This window comes from Protopterus annectens, chromosome 5.part0 (assembly GCF_019279795.1).
Source record: "Protopterus annectens isolate FY-2018-M chromosome 5.part0, PAN1.0, whole genome shotgun sequence".
Classification (NCBI taxonomy): domain Eukaryota; kingdom Metazoa; phylum Chordata; order Ceratodontiformes; family Protopteridae; genus Protopterus; species Protopterus annectens.
This window is the reverse complement of record NC_056735.1, coordinates 389353391-389374990: the sequence shown is the minus strand read 5'-3', so window position 1 is coordinate 389374990 and position 21600 is coordinate 389353391. Positions and strand designations below refer to the sequence as shown.

The following is a 21600-nucleotide window of genomic DNA, read 5'->3' as shown; positions in this document are numbered from 1 at the left end:
CTTTTCCCGGTTAGGGGTCGCCACAGCAGAACTCCGGTCTGCTAATGATTGGCAGTAGATTTTTACGTGCTGGCTTGCCGGGCCTAACGCACAACCTTCAGCGAAGGAACGCCCATTCACGCATGTCGACACACAGAAGACGCTCTAACTGAGGATCGAACGTGCAACATCTAACAGCGAGGCGACAATGCTACCGCAGCACCACCACCGCAGTCAAGAAACATTATGTATTAAATATAAATTCTTAAATCGTATGCATGTACTATAGTATCTGTTTGATCATTGCCATTCTGGCCTGAGTCAAGACTGAAAATGGCCCTGTACCAGTCCGTTTATCCAGTTAACAAAACTAAATAAACTAATTAAAAATATACGGCAAAGCTATGCAAACTAGTTGAACACTGCCATTATAGAGAATAACTGGAGGATGTATTAAGAGAGAAATCTGTTTACAGCATGTACTGTGAAAAAAGTGGATGCTCTCAAGGGAATATCTGACACTTGACCGAGCACTAAACAGTAGTATCAATGGAAATAGCAGCAAAGTGCATACTTGAATTGCAGCAGGTTGCAGTTCTTTGTGCTTTAGTAGAATGTCTTTAAGCTCTCTTAAAATCAGGTATATTTCTTGTGTTGTAGAATATCTAATGGGTAATGTGTTAACTTAAATTGATTATAGGAGATATCAGAAGGCTATGTTGGGATAATTGTGTACATGGAAAATTGCAAAAAAGAAAGCAAATGACAAGTGGGGGTGCAGGATGGGAAACCTGACTTAAGATTGTACAAAATGGTGGTGGTTGTAAGAAGTGATGAAGGGTCAGATATAGAAAGAGTCTCTCAATCTCATGTACTTAGAGCTAGTTTGGTGTTTATTAAGCTGACAATTAAATCACTTGAATCTCTTATGAAGTGGTAGGAGTGAAAAGATGGAATTGGATATATAAACCAGTCTAAGATGTTTGTGCAGGAATATAGTAAATTATTTTCACTGATATCACTGGGAAGTCAGAAGTGTTACTGAAGAGCTATAAGACTGAAGTGTTTCCATTAGGCAAAATAATTGTGCTTGTAATTTAAGAAGGCAAAATACAGAAGCCGAACATGTATGCATTTGACAAAAAAGAACAGCACTGTATGACAGTGTAAAAGAAAATCTGAACTTAATTGGTACTGAAGTAAGACCATGCAGACAGCAAGTGAGGACAGTAATACACTTGGAACAGCTGAAAAGCTGATTTGATTACTGGCAGATGCCAAAGAAGTTTTGCCACGGGTAGGAACATTGAAGGGTATAAAAGCAAAGACTTGGCTAAAACCAGATACTGACCCAAAATTGCATAATGCCAGGGTTTGCATGAACAAACTGTGAAAATGGTCCACTGTTCAGATTAGAAGAATTCAGAATATTAATCAAAATATTTGAGGCAAAATGCTATTAATCATACCATGTTTGTGCCCCCTCATCATGCAGCCAGGAATGGCCGATTAAAATGATGTGTTCAAATATTCAAATGGGCCATAAGACCTATGAGCCGTGATGATGACCTCTTGGTACAAGAGATGAGCATTTTTGCTTTCGGGTTGCCACAGTCCCATGCATACACCTACTGGCAGTACACTGGTAAGCAACGTTATTCAACAGAAATGTGGCTGCAGATTGGATTTGGTGATATCAGATGTGTACAGAACAGTGCACAGCATGCATTTTCAATGTATGAATGAAAGGTCACTGAGAAATAGGATTGAGCCTGTAATGTTTACTGTTGCAGTGAGACATGGTGCATCGACATGATATATGGAACTGATTAGAAAGATCTCAACATGTGTCATCTGTTTGGTTCAGAGGGCTAAATCCCAGACTACAGTCTGTGTGACCGGTGATAAACTAGCAACCTCGGTCCTAGAAAAGTCAGCTGCGGAGGGTGGGAATGAGTAGCTGATGCTGGCTTGTCCATCCTTGGTGGGGGGCTCATTCTTTTGTAATGTTAACACATGGGGAGGACAGGTGTTACCCAAAAGAACAAAAGGAGCTGGGATGTACATCCTCCAGACATCACATGTGCACGCTGCAGCTAGGATTAAGAATATGCACAATATTCTGCAAGCACCAGTGGACTGCTGTTGTGGAAAACATGCATATGAAGGCAGCCATTGAGATACAGGGAGTTATGGTAAGCAAAATCCCTGTAATGACTTCCTTGAACTGACTGAAGATGGTGGGAAAAATGGAGCCTTAACAGCTGCAGGGACAAAAATATGTAAAAGAAGAATACAACACACATGTTTTAGAAACTGTTAGCTGAGTTCTGAAGAACCACCTGAAGAGAAGTGATTGCCTGATATCACTGAAGAACCACCTGAAGAGAAGTGATTGCTTAATATCAGTCCTTTATATGACTGCACTATATCCCAGGATAAATGCCTGTTCAGACTTTTGACTGAAAAAGGACATATGACCAAAGGTGTTTCGACAGGGAAATGACTGCTGGGTTTTACATCCCACAAAGCATGACAGACCAGAAGTTTTGAATAGCGTAAGATGGTTGACTGAATTTATTCTGTACCATCTAATGGTGGTGTTTTAGTATCCCCAGGAGAAGATGCATGTGAAGGGCTTACAATATAACTGTTTCAATCCATATGAAACCACAGAACCCCCCCGGCTAAATTTATGAAGGGTTTCAAAGTTAATTAAGACAAACCTCTGAAGTGCTCCTGATATGTTAATAGTAAGATGGAACTATTAAACAAGGCAGTTATACTTTGCATAATCATTCTGAGACAGAATAGTGTACTTGGTAAATGTTTTTCACTTTGTCTAGGGTTTAATAACATTATTACATAGATGGTATTACTAACCCTAACCAGAAAGCACAAATATTTAGAAAACTTGTAATTACTATTGATGTTCATCTTTATTGTCTCTCACGTAGGTTAAAAGGTAAATGGGGAACAAATGTTGTATAAACACAATCAGGGATATAGGCATGCATTTACCGGTTGGGTGTAACGTTGCAATTCCTGATGCAGTAAGTAACTTACATGTACATAAGCTTTGTACATCTTTACAAATGTAGCATTATGTTGTGCAAATACACAGACCAAGTTTTGGTTCACTGACCTTCTTTAGTTTCTCCCCTAATAGTGGCATTTTTCTGTCCCAGCCTCATTTTATTTTGGAGAGACCAGTGTTTAAACATATTCTTAAAGTCATTTTTTTAACACTTGTGTACCTTCTGCTTGTAGGCATAGTTGATCCTTGACATATTTCTCTAATCACTTTCTGAAATTTGGAGCTATATACAGTTTAAATGGTGTTCATAGAGTAAAATTACATTGTTATAATTGTGTTCTTATGATTGCATGCATGCCTAGTTTGCTGTTACATATTTCTTACTAGTGGTTTTAATTGTACTCTTCTTTATATTGTATATTTGTACACTGTTTCTGTAATAGCTTGGGTAATGACGAAAATGGTCTAATGGACCAGCTCACTTACCCATTATGGGTGGCACAGAGCGAATAGCATTGCCGCCTCACATTAGGTTCCTCTGTTCGATTCTCAGCTGGAGTGCCTTGTGTGTGGAGTGTGTCCTCCCTGTATTTGCGTGGTTTCCTCCCACATTCCAAAGACATTCAGTAGGTGGATTGGACACTTTAAATTGGCCATAGGTGTGAGTGTGTGATATGGAAGAAAAACCTTGGCAGGCTAGCCACCCAGCAGTGTGAACCTTGGCTCCAGATGATTGTCACTGTTAAAGTGATACCCCAGTTCCATGTGCAAAATGTGGATGGATAGAATCAGTCACCCCAGTTGTCCCAGTCTGTGTATCCCCCCAGATGTTTTCTCTCTCTCCATACTAACCCCTTTGAGCACTCATTATTCCCATAGTCTGCCTTTTCTGTCCCTAAATTCATATAGCAGTAGCAGCACTTCAATAATGGCTACTGCACTTCCTATGTTATTGTCCCTCATCAGTGTGTTGCAGTGGTGGGTTCCCCTAAATATGTGGCTCCTGAATGGTCCTACTAGTTCAGGTTTTAAAAGCCACCATTGGTTTCATAGTGTTGAATTGATCAGGAGTTGCACTGAGTACTTGATTTTTCATTTTTTGGCAATCATAGTCTGTCAGATTTAGCAGCAGTATCTCAGAGGTATCTCCTGCTATGTTAACCTTCTCAAAAACCTTCTTTAACACCCGAAGGAATTTTGCATCCTGTGCAGTAGGCTCACAGTTTAAATCTTAATGCTGTTGTTTAGCTATGAGATGTGATTGTCCTTCCATGAGCAACAGATTGCTTTGCTGTGAGCTTTAAATGTTATGTCTTATTAGTAATTTATGTACTTCAAGAAGACACTCAGCATTGCAGGCTGTCCTATGACCCTCCCCTTTAGTACCATTACTGACCGTTTCATAGTAAAAAGTAATGCCTTTCATCTTTTCCCGGTTAGGGGTCGCCACAGTGGAACTCCGGTCCGCTAATGATTGGCAGTGGATTTTTACGGTGCTGAGGTACCAGCCTGACGTTCAACCTTCAAAGAAGGCACACCCATTCACGCACGCACCTACCTGCATGTCTTTAACGTCACTCAACTGCAGGGAGGACATGCAGACTCCACACGGAAGGCACTCCAGCCGAGAATCAAATGGGAGAACCTCTTGCTGTGAGGCGCCAATGCTAACTGCTACTGACTGTTTCATTGCAGAGCCCATAAATTGAGAATTTTTTTTTTTTGTTTTCCTTCCTTTATTTTCTTCTCCCAGCCCATGGGTACTTAAAGAAATAAAATTTTTGTATGACTTAGTTTCATTTATGTTTGTGCTTCATATCTCTTCTGACTCAGTTCTGTTGTGTTTGTGAGTGTGTTTGTGAATGTATGTGTTGAATGTGGGAGCACTGGATACTTTTTGGCTTGTGAGCACCTTATGCAGGTCTGCTGTCAAGAGTGGTGCTTTAACAGCTCTATCCACTACTTTATTCCGAGTTTTCAATTTCATTTTCTAAGCAGCTACATGTCTTTCGTCTTCAGCCATCAGTGATGAATAGTAAAGATGCTCAGGAATATATAGTAGGTATGCAGTTTTTATTTCCACATTTAGCATAATGTTTCAGCCTCAAGTTGGGATGAAGATTATACCTTGCTTACTGAAAAGCTAACCAACTAAAGAAATTTATAAATATGTAAAATAAAACGCCTTCTGATTCCCAGCCATCTCCATGACTTCTCTTTGTCCTTCCATGCTGTCTGGTTCTGCATCATCTGAATCTGTTATTTAACTCAGATTACTGGTCTCGTATGCAAAAAAGTATGGATCCAATTATGTCTTTTCTGTTCACCTCAACCTGTGAGTTACCAGAACCAGTTGTGTCTTAGGCCAGTACCTTAGACTCTTCCAGCTCTGAAGCTCCACCTCCTCTCCAACAGTGGACTGCCCTCACTGATTCTCCCCATATCTCGTTTGAAGTTATTGCCTTTATATGTGTGATCTCTGAAGTTCTGTTTTTTGAATAAGTACCTTTTGACTATTTTCTACCTTTTCTACTGTCTGTTTAGATCTTTTTTGTCAGAATTGAGATTATCTAGATTTCTACCTAGTTGTATGGCTTCTTTTTGGATAAATCTTCTTGCTGTTTGTGGTTATACTCATTGTGTACATGGTTTTTCTTCCACTTCTTTTTCCTGCCCTTTCATTAAAGTAAAAAAAAAAAATTACTTTTTTGATTCAGCCTTGCCTTCTTCTTTTGTTTCTAGTGCTAATTCATAGGTTCATAGGTGTACTAGGATAATGGTCCTGGAGCCTTTATAAGCGTAGCCCATAGAAGTGCCCTGGCATTGTGCTGCCTGACGTTAATATATATAGATGAATTATTATCTTGTGTGTGTGTGTGTTTGCCTTTTTGGCCCAGAGATGGAAAAGCAGGCTTCAAAAATTTGTGGTGTGTGCACAAGCCACCTCCCCAAAGATGCACAAAGATAAGTGCGTGTACTGTCTAGGTCCATCCAACTTAGACTTGGAGTGACAAGCGTGCTCTGCCTTTGGGCACAAAGCCCATGTGGTTCAAAAGGCTAAGTTAGTCCTAAAGGGACTGTTGCCACTTGTATCTGCCTCATCTTTTGTCCATTCTTCTCCCTGTCATACCAAAAAGCTGGAAGAAAAGAAATTTGAGGAAGTTAGAGATAAGATTAAAAAGGAAAAAGCAAACAAATTAGGATTAATGAGGGAGAGGAATGCAAACCTTCCCTTAACTCTATAGAAGGTCAGTCAGATCTGAAGAGCCAAAGGTCTTCTGCTCCTCTACTTCCAACATGGATGCACTATTGGTGATCCCTCTGTGCCGATTGCCTAATTTTAGGGTTCCAGGCTCTGTGTCTGCAGGCTTGTCAGCTTTGAGTATCTCAAATCCCTTCTTTTCTGTTGCTTCTGCCTCAGACGGGCTTCATTCTCCCTTCCTGCACATAACTCCCACTCCAGAATGTTCACCAGAAGCATTCCCAACTTGGATCCAGGCTTTTCCCATTTGGCTGCAAGTGTCTGATCTGAAGTAGTTTACTTCATTTGGTATTCAACCTGTGGGATATCGGATCTGAGCCGGCAGTTTCACTAACATCTGCTCCAAGCTCCTCCCCTTACCCATAATACATCTCCACTACCTTCCAACTCACAGATCTCATTTGCCGTGGCTTGACTAAAGCATCGAGATCCTGAGCTTTGAGTTAGTGAGTTGGGTTTTTTGGTAAGTAAACAGTTTTTCTAATATTTCTTAGGAGTAGTTGTTAATGTAGCTTCCCTCTCCTCCTCCCCTCACTGGTGCGTTGTGTTTAGGGCTTTTCAGCTGTCTTTTAGTAGTTTTCAGTGTCAGACTAGTTAGTGTGTTACTTTCCCTCCCCCCCAATGGTCTGTGTGCCTTGTGTGTGATGAGTGGGTTAGAGTTGGAAATAGTTTGTTTCTTCTCTGACTGTGTTTTTAACTTTAGTGACATGGTTGATTCCAAGCCAGTATTTAAAAGGTGCACTGAGTGTGGCCATATATTGTCACCTGCCGATGGCCACACTGTCTGTGTTATGTGCTTGAGCATAGCATATTTGAATACAGACTGTGCCATTTGCGTGGGTTTTAACCTGCGGGCTATTAAAGATAGACAGGCTAAGTTGGCCCTGAAAGGCATTCTACCCACTACCAAGGCGGCTGCCTCTTCCACGGCTTCGGTCACAGTGGCTGCCTCTCCTTCCTCTCTTGCCCTTGCTTCTCCCTCCTAGGCTGGGACTCAACCTCCCGTTTCTAATCCTGTGGAAGTGGAGCACAGAAGGGGCAGAGAGAAGGAGACCGAGCATAGGGAAAAATGTAAGAGGTCTCCAGACCCTTCTACTCCCGACAAAAGTCAGGCTAGGATCCGTGACTTCCCTCTACTCTGATCTCCAAGATTTTCCCCAGAGCCGGAGGAGACACAACCATCATCTAGGGCCTTGGTTCCTCGACTCACCAGGTCGGGGTCCGTGGCCTTGTCGAGATCCACTTGAAGCTTATCTGAAGTTGACATGGATAAAATGATGAGGAGGTTTATTCATACTCTGATCCAGATGGGGGTCTTTCCAACCCCCTCTCCCTCTGGAGGGGGATCTAGTTTCCTTTTTTCACACCAATTTCTCCTCTTCCGATCCATCCACCGTGTTTGGAGTACTCGGATCAGAGGATGGACCTTAGTCAGGGGGTTGGTGCCAACGGTACCTGCTTCCTCGATGCCGACAGCTGCCTGGAGCATGTCTGATCTGACCAGTCCAGATCCAAGCGGCTCTCAGAGCCGGAGCTTGGGTGTCTGATCCAAGGGAGCGGAACTTTTTTCATTGGCTCCGGCATTGTCAGGCCAAGTTCCCTCCATCGGAGCTCCGTCCACTTCGGGCCTGGCTCTGATTCTCACTTCGGATCTGGGGAGACTGGCTTCCTTATTAGTTCCCCAGGAGGTTCATTCTTCCTCTGTGTTCAACGTGGTAGAATGGGTTCTCTCTGCTGGATCGAGACCCTTAACCATCCTCTCGGATTCCACCCCAACCCCATTGACTCTATCTAAGAATCCCATCATTTTACCAGAGTGACAGCCCGTGCTCAAGGACCCCCAGACGGTTCCCCCTGAGGAACAAGTGGCTTGCAAGTTCCCCCCAGAGAGCCCCACCGGGGACATGCCTCACAAACATATGTGTAAGAGAAGGCACTTGGACTCCCCTGAGTCCTTCACCGAGGACACAGGTTTGGATGATGGGGAAGGTTTCCCCCAGGTCACCTCCCGAGGATGTCTCCTTTGGAGACATCATAGAAAATCTTATGCCATCGGGGAGGTTGGTCCACCCCCAAACCTTTTGATGAGTCAGTGTTGCTGGAGGCTTTCGGCATGGGCCCATTTACTTCCTGGGTGTCCACTCCCAGAGATCCCCTGGTGGACCTGGTCACCTCGTGGGCCTGGAAGGAGCCGGACACTGTGGAACTAATCCCTAAATGTCCTGATGAGATCTTGAGTCCATCAGATAGGGCAGCATGGAACAAGGGCTCCCCCGTAGATGCTATGGTGTGACCAGCAGCCACAAAGAAGGAACTAGCCCATGAGAGTTCCTCGGTTCATCTTACTGACCGAGAGTCGTGGATGATGAACCACTTAGGGAAGCGGGTGTATGCATCAGAAACTTTTTCCGTTAGGGTGCTGAACTACCCTGGCCCATGTCACGAGACTCTAGAGCGACTTGGTCAAGGAACTAGCTGAGTCTCCCCCTAAGTCCATGTCACAGAAGGACAGGGACTCTTTCTTTGCGAGGATGACCACTTTGAAAGCAGTCTCCAACACGTCCATGCGACACTCACTTGCTACTGAAGGAGCGGCTAGGGCGGCTGGGTCCGGCGTGTCCATGAGGTGCAACACCTGGCTCAGACTGTCAGTTTTCGGAACCTTTCAAGGCGTCCTTTGCCAATGCCCCTTATGACGGCTCTACTCTTTGGCAAGATGGCCAAACAGACTTTAGCCCAGAGTGAGAAGGATGGGAAGACACGTTCTGCCATTGGAATCCGCTTCTCGAACCCTCAAAGATCCTTTTCCCGGAATCAGAGAGAGCAAAAGATGTGATTCCGGAAGTCATAGTATTCCCGGGACATTCAGGGCTCTTCTTCCCCCAGAGGCAGAGGGGGACAGAATAGACGCTGGTCCAGAGGCAGGAGGAGTCTGATGAATTTTGGGTCTCGAGAACCTTTCTTGGACAGGCCCAGACAGCAACCCTGAGGGGTTGCCCAACTGCTCTACTCTGGAGGCAGTCGGGGACGATTGTCATTGCACCTGGCGACATGGCAGTCCCTAACATCAGACCGCTGGGTGCTTCAGATCATATCCAAAGGATAATCTATCTCCTTTGTGGTTCCTCCCAAACCTCCAAAACACCTCCCGGATGTATCACCCACGCAAAGGGAGGCAGCAGCAAAGCAAATTTCCAAGCTGCTAGAAAAACGAGCCATCAAACCCGTCCCCCCAAATCAGTCCAGATCCGGCGTCTACTCCAGGTTCTTTTTGGTGCCAAAAAAAACGGGAGACTTAAAGCCCATTCTGGACCTGTCAGTTGCCAAAGAAAAATTCTGGATGGTCACACTAGAGTCCATCATGCCGTACCTGCAAGAGAGCGACTGGATGTGCTCGTTAGACTTCCGGGATGCCTACTATCACATAAAGATGCACAGAAGCTCAAGAAGGTTTCTCCGCTTCTGGCTAGGAGTCCATTACCAATTTCGAGCCCTACCCTTTGGTCTCACCACAGCCCCCAGGGTGTTCACAAAAGTGATGGCAATAGTAGCGGCTCACCTGAGGCTTCAGGGGATTCAGGTCTATCCATACCTGGACGATTGGCTCCTCACTGCTCCCATCAGGCATCTACTTTCTCAAACCAGGGATTATTTCTTAAAGCTTGCCCTGCAGTTGGGATCACAATCAATGCATCCAAATCACTTCTAAATCCTGTCCAGGTGATGGACTACATTGGGGCAAGGATAGACACCTTACAATGCAAAATCTTCCTGACCTCGGAGAGAGTACAAAACCTGAGGATGCATGTCCCTCTGATCTACCATTCTCATCTTCCATTGGCAGAATCAATGTAGAGGGCCTTAGGTTCAATGGCAGCAACCATAACACTTCTTCCGTGCGCCTGGTTACATATGAGAATTCTACAGTGGACACTAGCTGTACAATGGTCCGTGATGGAACTTCCATTATCGTATCCAATACAACTCGGTCGAGTCTGTCGGTCGTCCTTTCTGTGGTGGATGTGCTCTCTGGAGATTTTGGAGGGACGACCCTTTGTTTCAGCCTCTGTCCAAGCCACAGTGACCACAGATGCCTCCCAACTCAGGTGGGGGGGAATTGTTTGGGCAGGACAGTCCAAGGCATGTGGTCCCCTGTAGAGACCAGCTTGCACATAAATGTTCTAGAGATGAGGGTGGTCCTTTTGGCGTTGCAGGCCCTTCATGTTTTTCTTCCTCTGGGAACCATTGCAATTCAATCAGACATGTCAGTAGTTTGGTACATCAACAAACAGGGAGGGACCAGATCTTAACCCCTTTGTCGCGAGGCCATGAGAGTGTGGGAATGGGCGATCTCCACCGGTCATTTTCTCATATCGACGCACATTCCAGGACAGTCCAACATTCTAGCGGACAGGTTAAGTTGGACTATTCTGATACCTTACGAGTGGTCTCTGAATCTTGCAGTAGCGGAGCAGATCTTCCTGGAGTGAGGTCAGCCTTACTGCAATCTCTTCGCATCTCCTTCCAACACAAAGTGCAGTGAGTTTTTCGCTCTGAACCCCCTGCTGTGGGAATCCCCCAGAGATGCTCTAGTTCATGCTTGGCCTCCTGGTCTTCTGTATGCTTACCCTCCAGTACCTCTTATTCCGAGGTTTTTACAGAAAGCTCGTCGATTGGGGAGCAAAGTGATCCTCATTGCCCCATTTTGGCCTTGCCAAGTATGGTTTCCCTTCCTTTGGTCTCACCTTCTGGCTCTGCCCTGGATCTTGGATCCCATTCAAGATCTGATTTCACACCCATCGGGGGTTCCTCATCTGAACCTGGACAGTTTGAAGCTCACAGCTTGGCTGCTCCAGTTCCCATGATCGCTAGGACTCCTGGATTATCCTCTTCAGTTAAGTCTATTCTGATGGCTGCTCACAAGTGTTCAACCAGGAAGGTTTACCGCAGCAAGTGGAAATTTTTCCTTTTGGGCTTCTCAAAGGAGTTTAGACCTCTTCATGGCTCCTATTTCTGCCATTCTTGATTTCCTAGCCAATATTTTTCAACAGGGAGCTAGTTCTTCTACTATCAAAGTTCAATGGGCTGCCATTTCTCATTTTCATGTGGGTGAGAATTTTGCCTCACTGGCCTCCTCCAGACTGTGTAAAGCCTTTATCAAAGGGACCTTTCTATTACGCCCCCCCCCCCCCCGGTCAAGGATCCTGTTCCCCCATGGGACCTTACTATGGTTCTCCAAGCTTTGGCCGTGCTGCCTTTTGAACCTGCTGCAACCACAGATCTAAAATTCTTACCTTGGAAAACAGCATTCCTGGTGGCGATCACTTCTGCTAAAAGGGTCTCAGAACTGCAAGCTTCGTCCATCAAAGTTCCATATATGATTTTCCATAAAGATTGGGTTTCCCTTTGGACCAATCTGTCCTTTCTTCCTAAGGTGACATCACAAGTTAATATCAATCAAACCATTAATTTACCTGTCTTCTTCCCTAACTTTGCTAACAAAATGGAATACAAACTCCACTTGTTGGATGTTCATAGACAGTTACACTTTTATTTACACAGGACCAAAAACTTCCATAAATCCGATCAGCTGTTTGTGTCCTTTTTTAAGCCCTTTTTGGTAAACCTACCTCCAAGGTCACTATTGCTAGGTGGATTTCCTAATGCATCCTTCAGGTCTAGAAGGACAAAGGTATGTTCCTCCAGGTCAGGTGAAAGCTCATTCCACTAGGTCCATGACTACTGCTGTGGCCCTTTAGTCTAGAGTCTCATTGGATGATATTTGTTCTGCAGCTACTTGGTCCTCATCTCATACCTTTATTTCTCACTACAAATTGGATTTGACTTCTAGAAGGAGAGCATCCTTTGGTTCCGTGGTGCTGTGGAATATCCTCCAATGAGGGCCACCCAGGAGTTTTGTAGCTGGGGACTGTGTTCCACAGGTTGAAGACCAAATGAAGTAAACTACTTCAGATAAGTTATGTACTCACCATAATGTTCCATCTGAGTAGTTCTACTTCATTTGTCTTCAACCGTCCCTCCCTCCTTCCCCCTGACCTTGTCATATGAACAGGCTGCAGTTGTAGGTCATAAAGTATTTTTCAGGTCGGGTTATCAGTATAAGGGTCAGCAAACTCGATCTGGAGGTTGGAAGGTAGTGGAGGTGTATTATGGGTAAGGGGAGGAGCTTGGAGCTCGGAGCAGGTGCTAGTGAAATTGCCGGCTCGGATCCGGTATCCCATAGCTTTGAAGACAAATGAAGTAGAACTACTCAGATGGAATGTTATGTTGAGTACATAACTTCTTTTTCTTTCCTTTTCTAAGCCTTCCAAGCCATCTTTGCCAACTTCATCTAGGTCTGCCAGATCTACCAGTAGTTTCAAGGGCTGTGAATTAGAGTAGCTTGTATACCTTCGTAAAGGCACAAATGGACCTTGGGATCTTCCCTGTTCCATGGCTCTGAGTCTTGAGGTTCCCCTGCCTTTGTCTCCAGCTTTGGATGCTCCTCCCCAGCCCATCATTCAATTGCGGGGGCCCACAGCTCCCATTTCACCTTTTACTTTGTTAGTGCCATCAGCTTGGCTGCCTCGGACACTTGTTCCTTCCTTGATATTCTTTACTCCAGCTCTTTCAGAGCCAAGTGCATCTCTGAGCTGAAGTTTCAGAGCATACACCCTAAGATTTGGACAACTCTTAGGATATCAGAGCTGTCCCTTCCTGTGGACTCCTGATGAAGCGCACTGTTAGGTGCGTGAAAGCGCTTGTTTTATTCTAAATAAAAATATTTGTTGCTGATCGTGGAGGCTTCAGTGATTTGTTGTACAATACATTCCTGTGGACTCCTCTGCATTCGATAACTTGGGTGTGATCTCTGTCAGATCTGACAAGGTTGCCATTGGGCACCAGTCCATCTGTTGGATGTATGGATCCCAGAGGAACTGTGTCCAGCTGTCTGGCATCAGTGTTTGTAGCAAACAGGATTCTTTCTTTCATAGACTGGGATCTCTGTTAGGTCTTATCCATCTGTTAAGTCTGATCCATCCCTATCCTGTCATCCATCTGGAAATTCGGGTTTGCATTAGTTAGTCCCCAGACAGTCCATGCCACTAGACCACTACCAGTTCCAAGGCTACAGGATCGTCTGTTCAATGCCCCCTCTTCTAACTTCCCCCTCCTGGGAGGCATGCATGAAGAGTAAATGCAAGAGGACGTTTTTGGAATCTACCAAAAGAGTTTCTCACTGAGGATTTCTACCTAAATGAAAGGGAAGTGTCCCCAAATGATGCCTGCTGTGGCTGCAGACTAGCTTGAAGTCACTTTTTATGGCTACTTGCTTAGCTGCTTTCTTCCCTTCATTCCTTGGGGATCTTTCCTCAATCTCCTTCTTAGAATATGTTTTTCTCCATGTGTTTATAGGAACACGGCAGGGCAAACTTGATTTGAGGAGAAGGCAGAGCTTCAGAGCTAAGAGTCTAAGGTGCCAGCCTTTGAGCTGATCAGATCTGGTAACCCGCAGGTTGAGACGTACAGAGGACAAAACAGATCTAATGTAAGGGTAAGTACATAACTTTTGTTTATTTTATACTGTGTGAAAATTTCTTTTGAGTGCAGTGAGCAGTATTTTCATATTTGAAATATATTTTAATTTGATTAAAAAATATTTGATTAAAAAAAATTCGCTGTGTGTGGTTTACTCCAATTACATTAGAGAGATAAGTTGCATTTTTTCTAGTAGGGTGTGTTGACAGTGATCCCAGGATGCCATTCCATTCTTATTGCTTACCAGCAAGCAAGGCTCCTTTATACAAAAGGAAAATGCCTTACGGAGTCCCAGATGATCCTGGCTGATTAGAGATACAGGTAGTGGAAGAATTGGCTGAGAAGGGCAGGAAAGAACAGTCATAACTGGATCATTCATCTTGGGTGCATGGAGAGGTAACTTGGCCCACTCTAAGGCTGATGCTTTGTTAGAGCTGTAGCATAAAGAGGCCAAGAAAAGACGCTCTTTAAGTTTTTTGAATATGATCTGCAGCTGGACAATCAGTCACAGAAGCATAAATGCATCCAAGGCTTCTGTAGGACCCAGGAAGTCTGGGCTTGTAGGAAATCTGTGATGACTGACTGGGGGGCAACCTTCCCTGATCACCCCTCATATGAAAGGAAACCGATGCAGAAGTATGATCACAAGAGAGCTGATGGTTAGCAGGCAAATAGGGAAAAAAGATGGAAGAAAAAATGACAAGACATGTTTGCTTTTTAACTGACCGGAATTAAGAAACCTCAACACTTTTAACAGTGATGTCTAAAAATAAGTTTAGTACAATATCCTTTTTGGAGTACTGATTTATTTAATTTATCTTATTTTATTTAATGGCACTTATTTATTTCTTAATGTCAACAGTATTACAGTTAAAATGTTTTTAATGAATTATCCATAAGGTTTTTGATGAACTGTTTCATTTTCATTCAATATTCATGAGCCGAATAGTTATTGGCTTGACAATGAAATGTTAAAGCTTTTAAATGGTACCAATTAAGTTAACAGTCTGATAAAGCATTCCCTTTGAATGTGAAAGCGCTTACTGAATTTTAAGTCTTTGGCCTTGTTTGATTGTTTTTTCATTTGATTTTTAATAAATAGTCGGCTTCTTCTTGTCGTGATGTTCTTCATTCCACATTGCTGCAGTCCTAACTATTGGGGTAGTCCGCTGTCCAGTCGGCCCGAATACCAAAGTATATGGCTGACGTCGGTCAGGGCGCATTAGACTGACGTCAGTACGTCAGGGTACTAATGCGCATGACCGACGTCATATCCTCAGTCTTTTTTGCCGCATGGTCCGATGCAGAAGCAGTTTTGCGAGTGCAGGTTGGCATTCTGAAATTTTCTGAAGTCGGAGTTTCAGACCGAATCAAAGTTGGCTAAGTACCCCGTTGGGGAACATTTTGGTTTTTTCTTGCCTCAGTATTTAACCGGATGTCAGAAAAAGTGAATAACTGTATTTCTTGTGGGAAACAGATACCTCATAGGGATTACCATACCTTGTGTATTCCTTGTTTAGGGCCTGAGCACGACGTTGTTGGATGCCGCTCTTGTGCTAGATTTAACAAACGCACTATTAAGAGACGGTTAGACTGTGCCAGGTTAGTGTTTGGGAAGCGTTGTAATTATAAAATGCCGTCGGATGCTCCGACGCCCGCTTCGTCCAAAAAGCGCAAGGACAAAGCAGCGAAGCCTAGGGTTGATGAACCGGCAGTCCCAGACGTCGGTTCTTTAGAAGGCTCAGTGGAGCCAGAGGTTTTGCCAGGAGTTTCTTTGGAGTCTCAGGCAGAGACTTTATTGTTGCAGGATGTGCCTTCTCAGGAGGTAGGCCAGGCTGAGGGGGCTTCTCAGGTAACTGTTCTTCCCTCTCTTCCCAAGGTAGTTAGAGCCTCTCCTTCTGTTTCCAAAACTTCTTTGAGAGGTAGGCCAAGTTTAGCTTCAGTGGGGGCTTCTCCTAGCACTTCAGGTTCTGTGCCTAAGAAACATATGCTTAAAATGGCAGAAGATTTAATTACTTTGATTAGAGGTTCTATGCCCCCTCCTGATAAGAGGCCTAGGGTGGAACCTGAGTTTGAGAGTTTTGAACAGTGTTCAGAGGCTTCTGAGTCTTCTGCGGAAGACTTGCAGGAGTATCCTCCTTATTCTGATTCTGATGTGGATGATTCCACTCCTACAGCTTCTCCTCCTGAGGATTTCTCATTTTCAGAGACTCTGCATTCCATGAGGGAGCACTTTAAATGGGAAGGCCAAGATTACTCTGATTCTAGGAAAAGGCTTAGGGAATTCTTGTTTTACCCCAGCATAGGCCCTTAGCTATACCTCCTGTGTTGAATGTGGTAGAAGATGTTTTTGCAGAGGCTTCCCTGAACCCTGATTCCTTGCCTCCTGCTCCTGTTAAACCTGATAGGTACTATAGGGTGCCTGAAGCTCATAAGTATCTTTTAAGAGTCCTAGGGCAGACCCGAGACTGTTTCTCAGGGACCTAAAGGTGTTAAGGCCTCTGTTGTTAAAAACCCTGTTCCCACTGATAAAGAGGCAAGGGCTTTGGATAGATGGGGAAAGAAAGTGTATACTTCTTCCACTTTAGCCATGAGGGCGTTGAATTGTCAGTTTCACATGCTAAAATATCAAAATTATCTCCTTTCACAATTGAAATCTAAGGTGGATGCTTTGGCGGAAGGTATTGAGTGTAAGGAGTTGCTGGATTTAGTTCATGTGTCTGAACAAGTGGGTAAGCATTCTTTGCAATGTGGTTTTGATGCTGTACAGGCCTCCTCGAGGGTGGCTGCCACTAGTTCTGTTCTTCGCAGGCATGCCTGGTTGAGGGATCAGAATTTAGCTGAGCATGTTAAGACAAGGATTTTGGATGCTCCTTTACAGTCTGATGTGTTGTTTGGTTCGCCTGTGGAAGCAGTTTTAAAGAAAATGGAGGACAAAGCTAAGTCTATGCAAACTGTTAAAGATTTTTGCAGGTGCAGCCACCGAAGTTTAGTAGAAATTGGCCTACTAAGGGATGGACATATCCTGCTTATGATTCCCAGTCTAGGGGTAGGTCTAGACGTGGTAGGGGCAGAGCTCAAGGTTCTTTTAGGCCTAGAACAGGGAGTTCACCTGCTCAGACTTCTGGTGAGGGCAGGGGTCAGTCCTTTCGTAAACAGACCCAATGACCTGCCTTTTCAGCTGCCAGTAGATTCTCGTCTGGCAGCTCCTTTGGGAGGAAGACTGTCTCTTTTCAAAGAAAAATGGGATTTAATTACTCAAGACAGATGGGTGTTGGATATCATTCACCACGGTTACAGGTTTTATTTCCATACATTGCCCCTTTCAAAGGCATGCCAGACGTTCCTCCTCCACAAAGGAAAGAGGCTCACAAGCAAATTTCTCAGTTACTCCAAATAGGGGCCATTCAGCCAGTCCCTGTATCAGAAAGGGGCCTAGGATTTTATTCTCGCCTGTTCCTAGTACCAAAGAAGGGGAACACGTGGAGACCAATTTTGGATTTATCTATCCTCAACACTTATCTGGACATTCCCAAGTTCAAGATGTTGACGTTACAACAGCTTTTACCTCTGCTGGGCAAAGATCACTGGATGGTAACTTTAGATCTCAAGGAAGCTTACCTTCATGTGCCTATAAGACTAAGTTGCAGGAAGTATCTGCGTTTTCGAGCTGGAAATTCTCATTATCAGTTCTCTGCATTGCCCTTTGGCTTATCTACTGCCCAGAGTATTCACAAAGGTTCTGGCTCCAGTGATAGCTTACTTCAGGCTGCAAGGAATTCAAATCTATCCTTACTTGGACGACTGCCTGATTCTGGCTCAAGAAAAGGAAGACCTTCTACAGCATCTGGAACATGTTATAGCAGTGCTAAGATGCCTAGGGTATTCTGTGAACGAAATAAAGTCCAGTCTAGTACCCTCTCAAGACATGTGCTTTCTGGGTGTGAGACTGAATACAGCAGCCCAGATGGCCTTTTAACCCCGGACAAACAAAAGAGTCTATCACTTTACTTCCATCAACTATCTCATCAGTCCGTGCTGACTGCAAGGACAGTCCTTCAAGCATTAGGGTTCATGGCATCTTGTATTCTGGTGCTTCCCAATGCCAAACTGCATATGAGGAAGCTACAATGGTATCTCAAAATGTATGGACACAGCACTGCCAGGATTTGGACACTGTCATTCAAATAATACCTTGCCTTCAAAAAGAATTTTTGTGGTGGGCTCAGGAATGTCACCTAAACAAGGGACTCTCTGTGACCCGGCCAGAGGCGAGTCAGATTTTAACGACAGATGCCTCGGACATTGCTTGGGGAGCTCATCTAAATGGAAAGTGGATACAAGACAAGTGGCCTGCCAGACTACAGCATCTACATATCAACATGAAGGAGATGTTAGCAGTCCAGTTTGCATTAATGGCTTTCAAGGAGTTACTTCTTCCAGGGCAGGTGTTGATTCTAACAGACAACACAACTGTCATGTGGTACATCAACAAACAAGGGGAACACATTCTTATCCTCTATGCAGGCAAGCAATGATTTTATGGGAGACTGCGCTCAGCTTGCAACTAACTCTTCAGGCAAGGTTTCTGCCGGGAGCACAGAACTCCTTAGCAGATGTGTTAAGCAGACAAATCATGGATCCCCACGAGTGGAAACTGGATCTTCATGTATTTCAGAAATTGACAGTGTCATGGGGAACTCCAGACATAGATCTGTTCGCTTCTCCACTAAACCACCAGCTGCCAAAGTTTTGCACAAAGGGTTTCATCACACAGCTTGGAAAGTGGATGCTCTGTCTTTCAGTTGGAAAAATCTTCATGTGTATGCCTTTCCACCTCTGCCTCTTCTTCCAAAGGTGCTCTTAAAGGTCCGACAAGACAAGCCAAGGATGATTTTAATAGCTCCAGATTGGCCTCGCAACACTGGTACCCACTACTAAGGAGTCTGGTAAGGAAGCCTCCATGGCCTTTACCTTTGATTCCACATCTGTTATCTCAGAAGGACGGTCATCTGCTCAATGTCAAGCTTCACTCTCTTCATCTAACAGCCTGGCATATTCTGTGTTGAAACACAGCAGGTCTCAACTTCCTCAACAAGTTTTAAATGTGATTATGGAAGCTAGAAGACCTAGTACAAGGAAAGTGTACGAGAAAAATGGAAGAGATTTTTATTTTGGAGTACAGCAAAGAATTTGGAGATTTCTGAGCCTAATTTGAGTGTGGCTCTTCAATATCTTACTGAGTTATTGGACAAAGGTTTGTCCTTCTCTTCCATTAAGATTCATGCTGCAGCAATTTCAGCTCACTATGATTGTGACCCACCATTGTTTTCGCATCCTTTGTTCAAGCAGTTTCTTAGAGGGGCAAAGAATATAAGACCCCCACGTAGAGCTCCTACTCCTGCTTGGGATCTCAATTTTGTGTTGGAAAAACTTACTCTACAACCTTTTGAGCCTGCGGCTACTGCTGAATTGAAATACTTGTCATGGAAGACTGCTTTTCTGTTGGCTATTACTTCTGCTAGAAGGGTGTCTGAGTTGCAGGCCCTTATGGCAGTAGAGCCCTTTTGATTTTCCATAAGGATAGGGTATCATTACGTACTAATCCTTCCTTTATGCCTAAAGTGGTTTCTAGTGTGGCTTTAAACCAAACTATTCATTTGCCTACTTTTTATGCAGACCCCCAAAATAAAGGGGAAAAGATTTTGCACACTTTAGATGTACACAGGCAATTGCGTTATTATTTAAGCAGGACTAAGGATTTTAGGCAGTCTCAGCAGTTGTTTGTTTCTTTTGCTTTGAGTTCGCAGGGCAAGCCTGTGTCAAAACAAACTATTTCTAGGTGGATTGGGTTTTGCATTACTTTTTGTTATTCCCATCAAGGCAAGGAGATTCCAGCTGGGATTAGGCCTCATTCCACTAGGGCTACTGCCACTTCTACAGCATTCCTAAGGGGGGTGGCAACTAAGGATATTTTGGAGGCAGCTACTTGGAGTTCAGTGCATACTTTCTCTAAGCATTATCACCTTCCTCTCTACTCTAAGTCTAGGGCTGGTTTTGCCACAGCTATTTTGCAAGGCATGTTGTCAGCTCCTACTTCTTTATGATTTGCCAGCCTCCCTTACCTCTGCTTTGGGATTCTACCCAATAGTTAGGACTGCAGCAATGTGGAATGAAGAACATAGTACAGTTTTGTACCTACCATAAATGTAGATGTTCGAGGATCCACATTGCTGCAGTCCAATTTACCCTCCCTCCTTCCCCTCTGTGTTTGGGGTGGTTGTGTAGGTGAGGTTATATGCTGATAATTTTGTATATATTGTACATATTTTTGGTGCAGGTATATTGGGCCTTGTCTTTTTAGGGTCTTCTGACATCTGGGGCAAGAAAAGACTGAGGATATGACGTCGGTCATGCGCATTAGTACCCTGACGTACTGACGTCAGTCTAATGTGCCCTGACCGACGTCAGCCATATACTTTGGTATTCGGGCCGACTGGACAGCGGACTACCCCAATAGTTAGGACTGCAGCAATGTGGATCCTCGAACATCTACATTTATGGTAGGTACAAAACTGTACTTTTTGGCTGCCTCTTTCAGTTCTGTTTTTTGGGGATTTTATGGACATTTGCTGCAGCTGAGGAGCCTCTTCCTTGTCTTGGAAATTCTTTTTCAGTTAACACTATTACAGTGCTCTGAATTTCGTGTAGAAGTAGTAATTTTTTTTAACTTTGTCTTAAAACTGTATTGACAACTGTTTTCTTATTGATAGGTACAACCAGGAATTAAAGCAAATTGAAAAACAGGAGCAACAAGTTTGAGCAGAAGTTTCACACCACAGAGCCTACTATTTGTTACTAAAGTAATCATGTCTTGCTTGTGAGCAAAGTCATGTTTTAATGGAGAGTTTTTATTTATAATGTATAACTATGCCTGTCCGAATTAAATTGGCAATAAGAGGTTTTCATTTGTGATCATCTCCTTTTTGATGTGTAGCAATTAACTATTTGATTAACTGTTCCACAAAGCAGAAGCATTGTAACAGTCATTTTTCAGGATGACTGAGAGTATAAGACAATGTTTGCATTTCAGAAAGTTAAACAAGGGTCAAACAAACATGCTGTTTATGGAACTTGTATGCAGGAAGAGTTGAGCAGAACATTGACATAATTATGAATAGGATTTATAACCTTAACATGTGGTACCAGGAAAGGTTTCCTGACTGCATCTCAATCAGCTAACCTCCCAGGCTCTTCTGGAAGAGCAAGGCCACAGATGAAGGGAAGGTAGTTCACACAGCCTACCTTGACCTCACCAAGGCTTTTGACACCATTCCCCACTCTGGAATTATAGAAAAACTCCCCAGCCTGAACATAAACCCCTATGTCATGAGATGGGCTGCCAACTGGCTTACAGACAGAACTCACACAGTAAGAATAGCGGGCTCCAGGTCCGACTCTAAACCAGTCACAAGTGGTGTCCCACAAGGCTCGGTCCTGGGACCCCTACTGTTCGGCATATACTTCTCAGAAGTACAGACAAACACAGGAGGACTATGGCTAACCAAGTTCGTCGATGACTGCAAACTGGGAGCCATAATTGACTCTCCGGCTGACACAGACATTCTCCAAAACGGCCTTACTGAGACGGACACCTGGTGTCAAAGTCATGGTCTCAAGCTAAATGCCAAAAAATGCATAGTCATCCAGTTTGGGAAAAACAAAACACCCATGAATTCCCACATAGGTGGCAGCCCCCTTAATACAGAAGAGGTAATAAGAG

General features: G+C 44.0%; 1 protein-coding gene across 1 annotated transcript in view; it reads left to right on the top strand.

Moving 5' to 3' along the window:
* Window positions 1-20781, top strand: part of LOC122802652 (mitochondrial pyruvate carrier 2-like) — a 656608-nt gene extending 635827 nt beyond the window's left edge. The window contains exon 5 of the mRNA XM_044072357.1: window positions 20591-20781. Coding sequence (XP_043928292.1) covers window positions 20591-20639 — 49 coding nt within the window. The 3' untranslated portion in view covers window positions 20640-20781. The remainder of the gene's footprint in view (window positions 1-20590) is intronic.
* The last annotated feature ends 819 nt before the right edge of the window (window positions 20782-21600 follow it).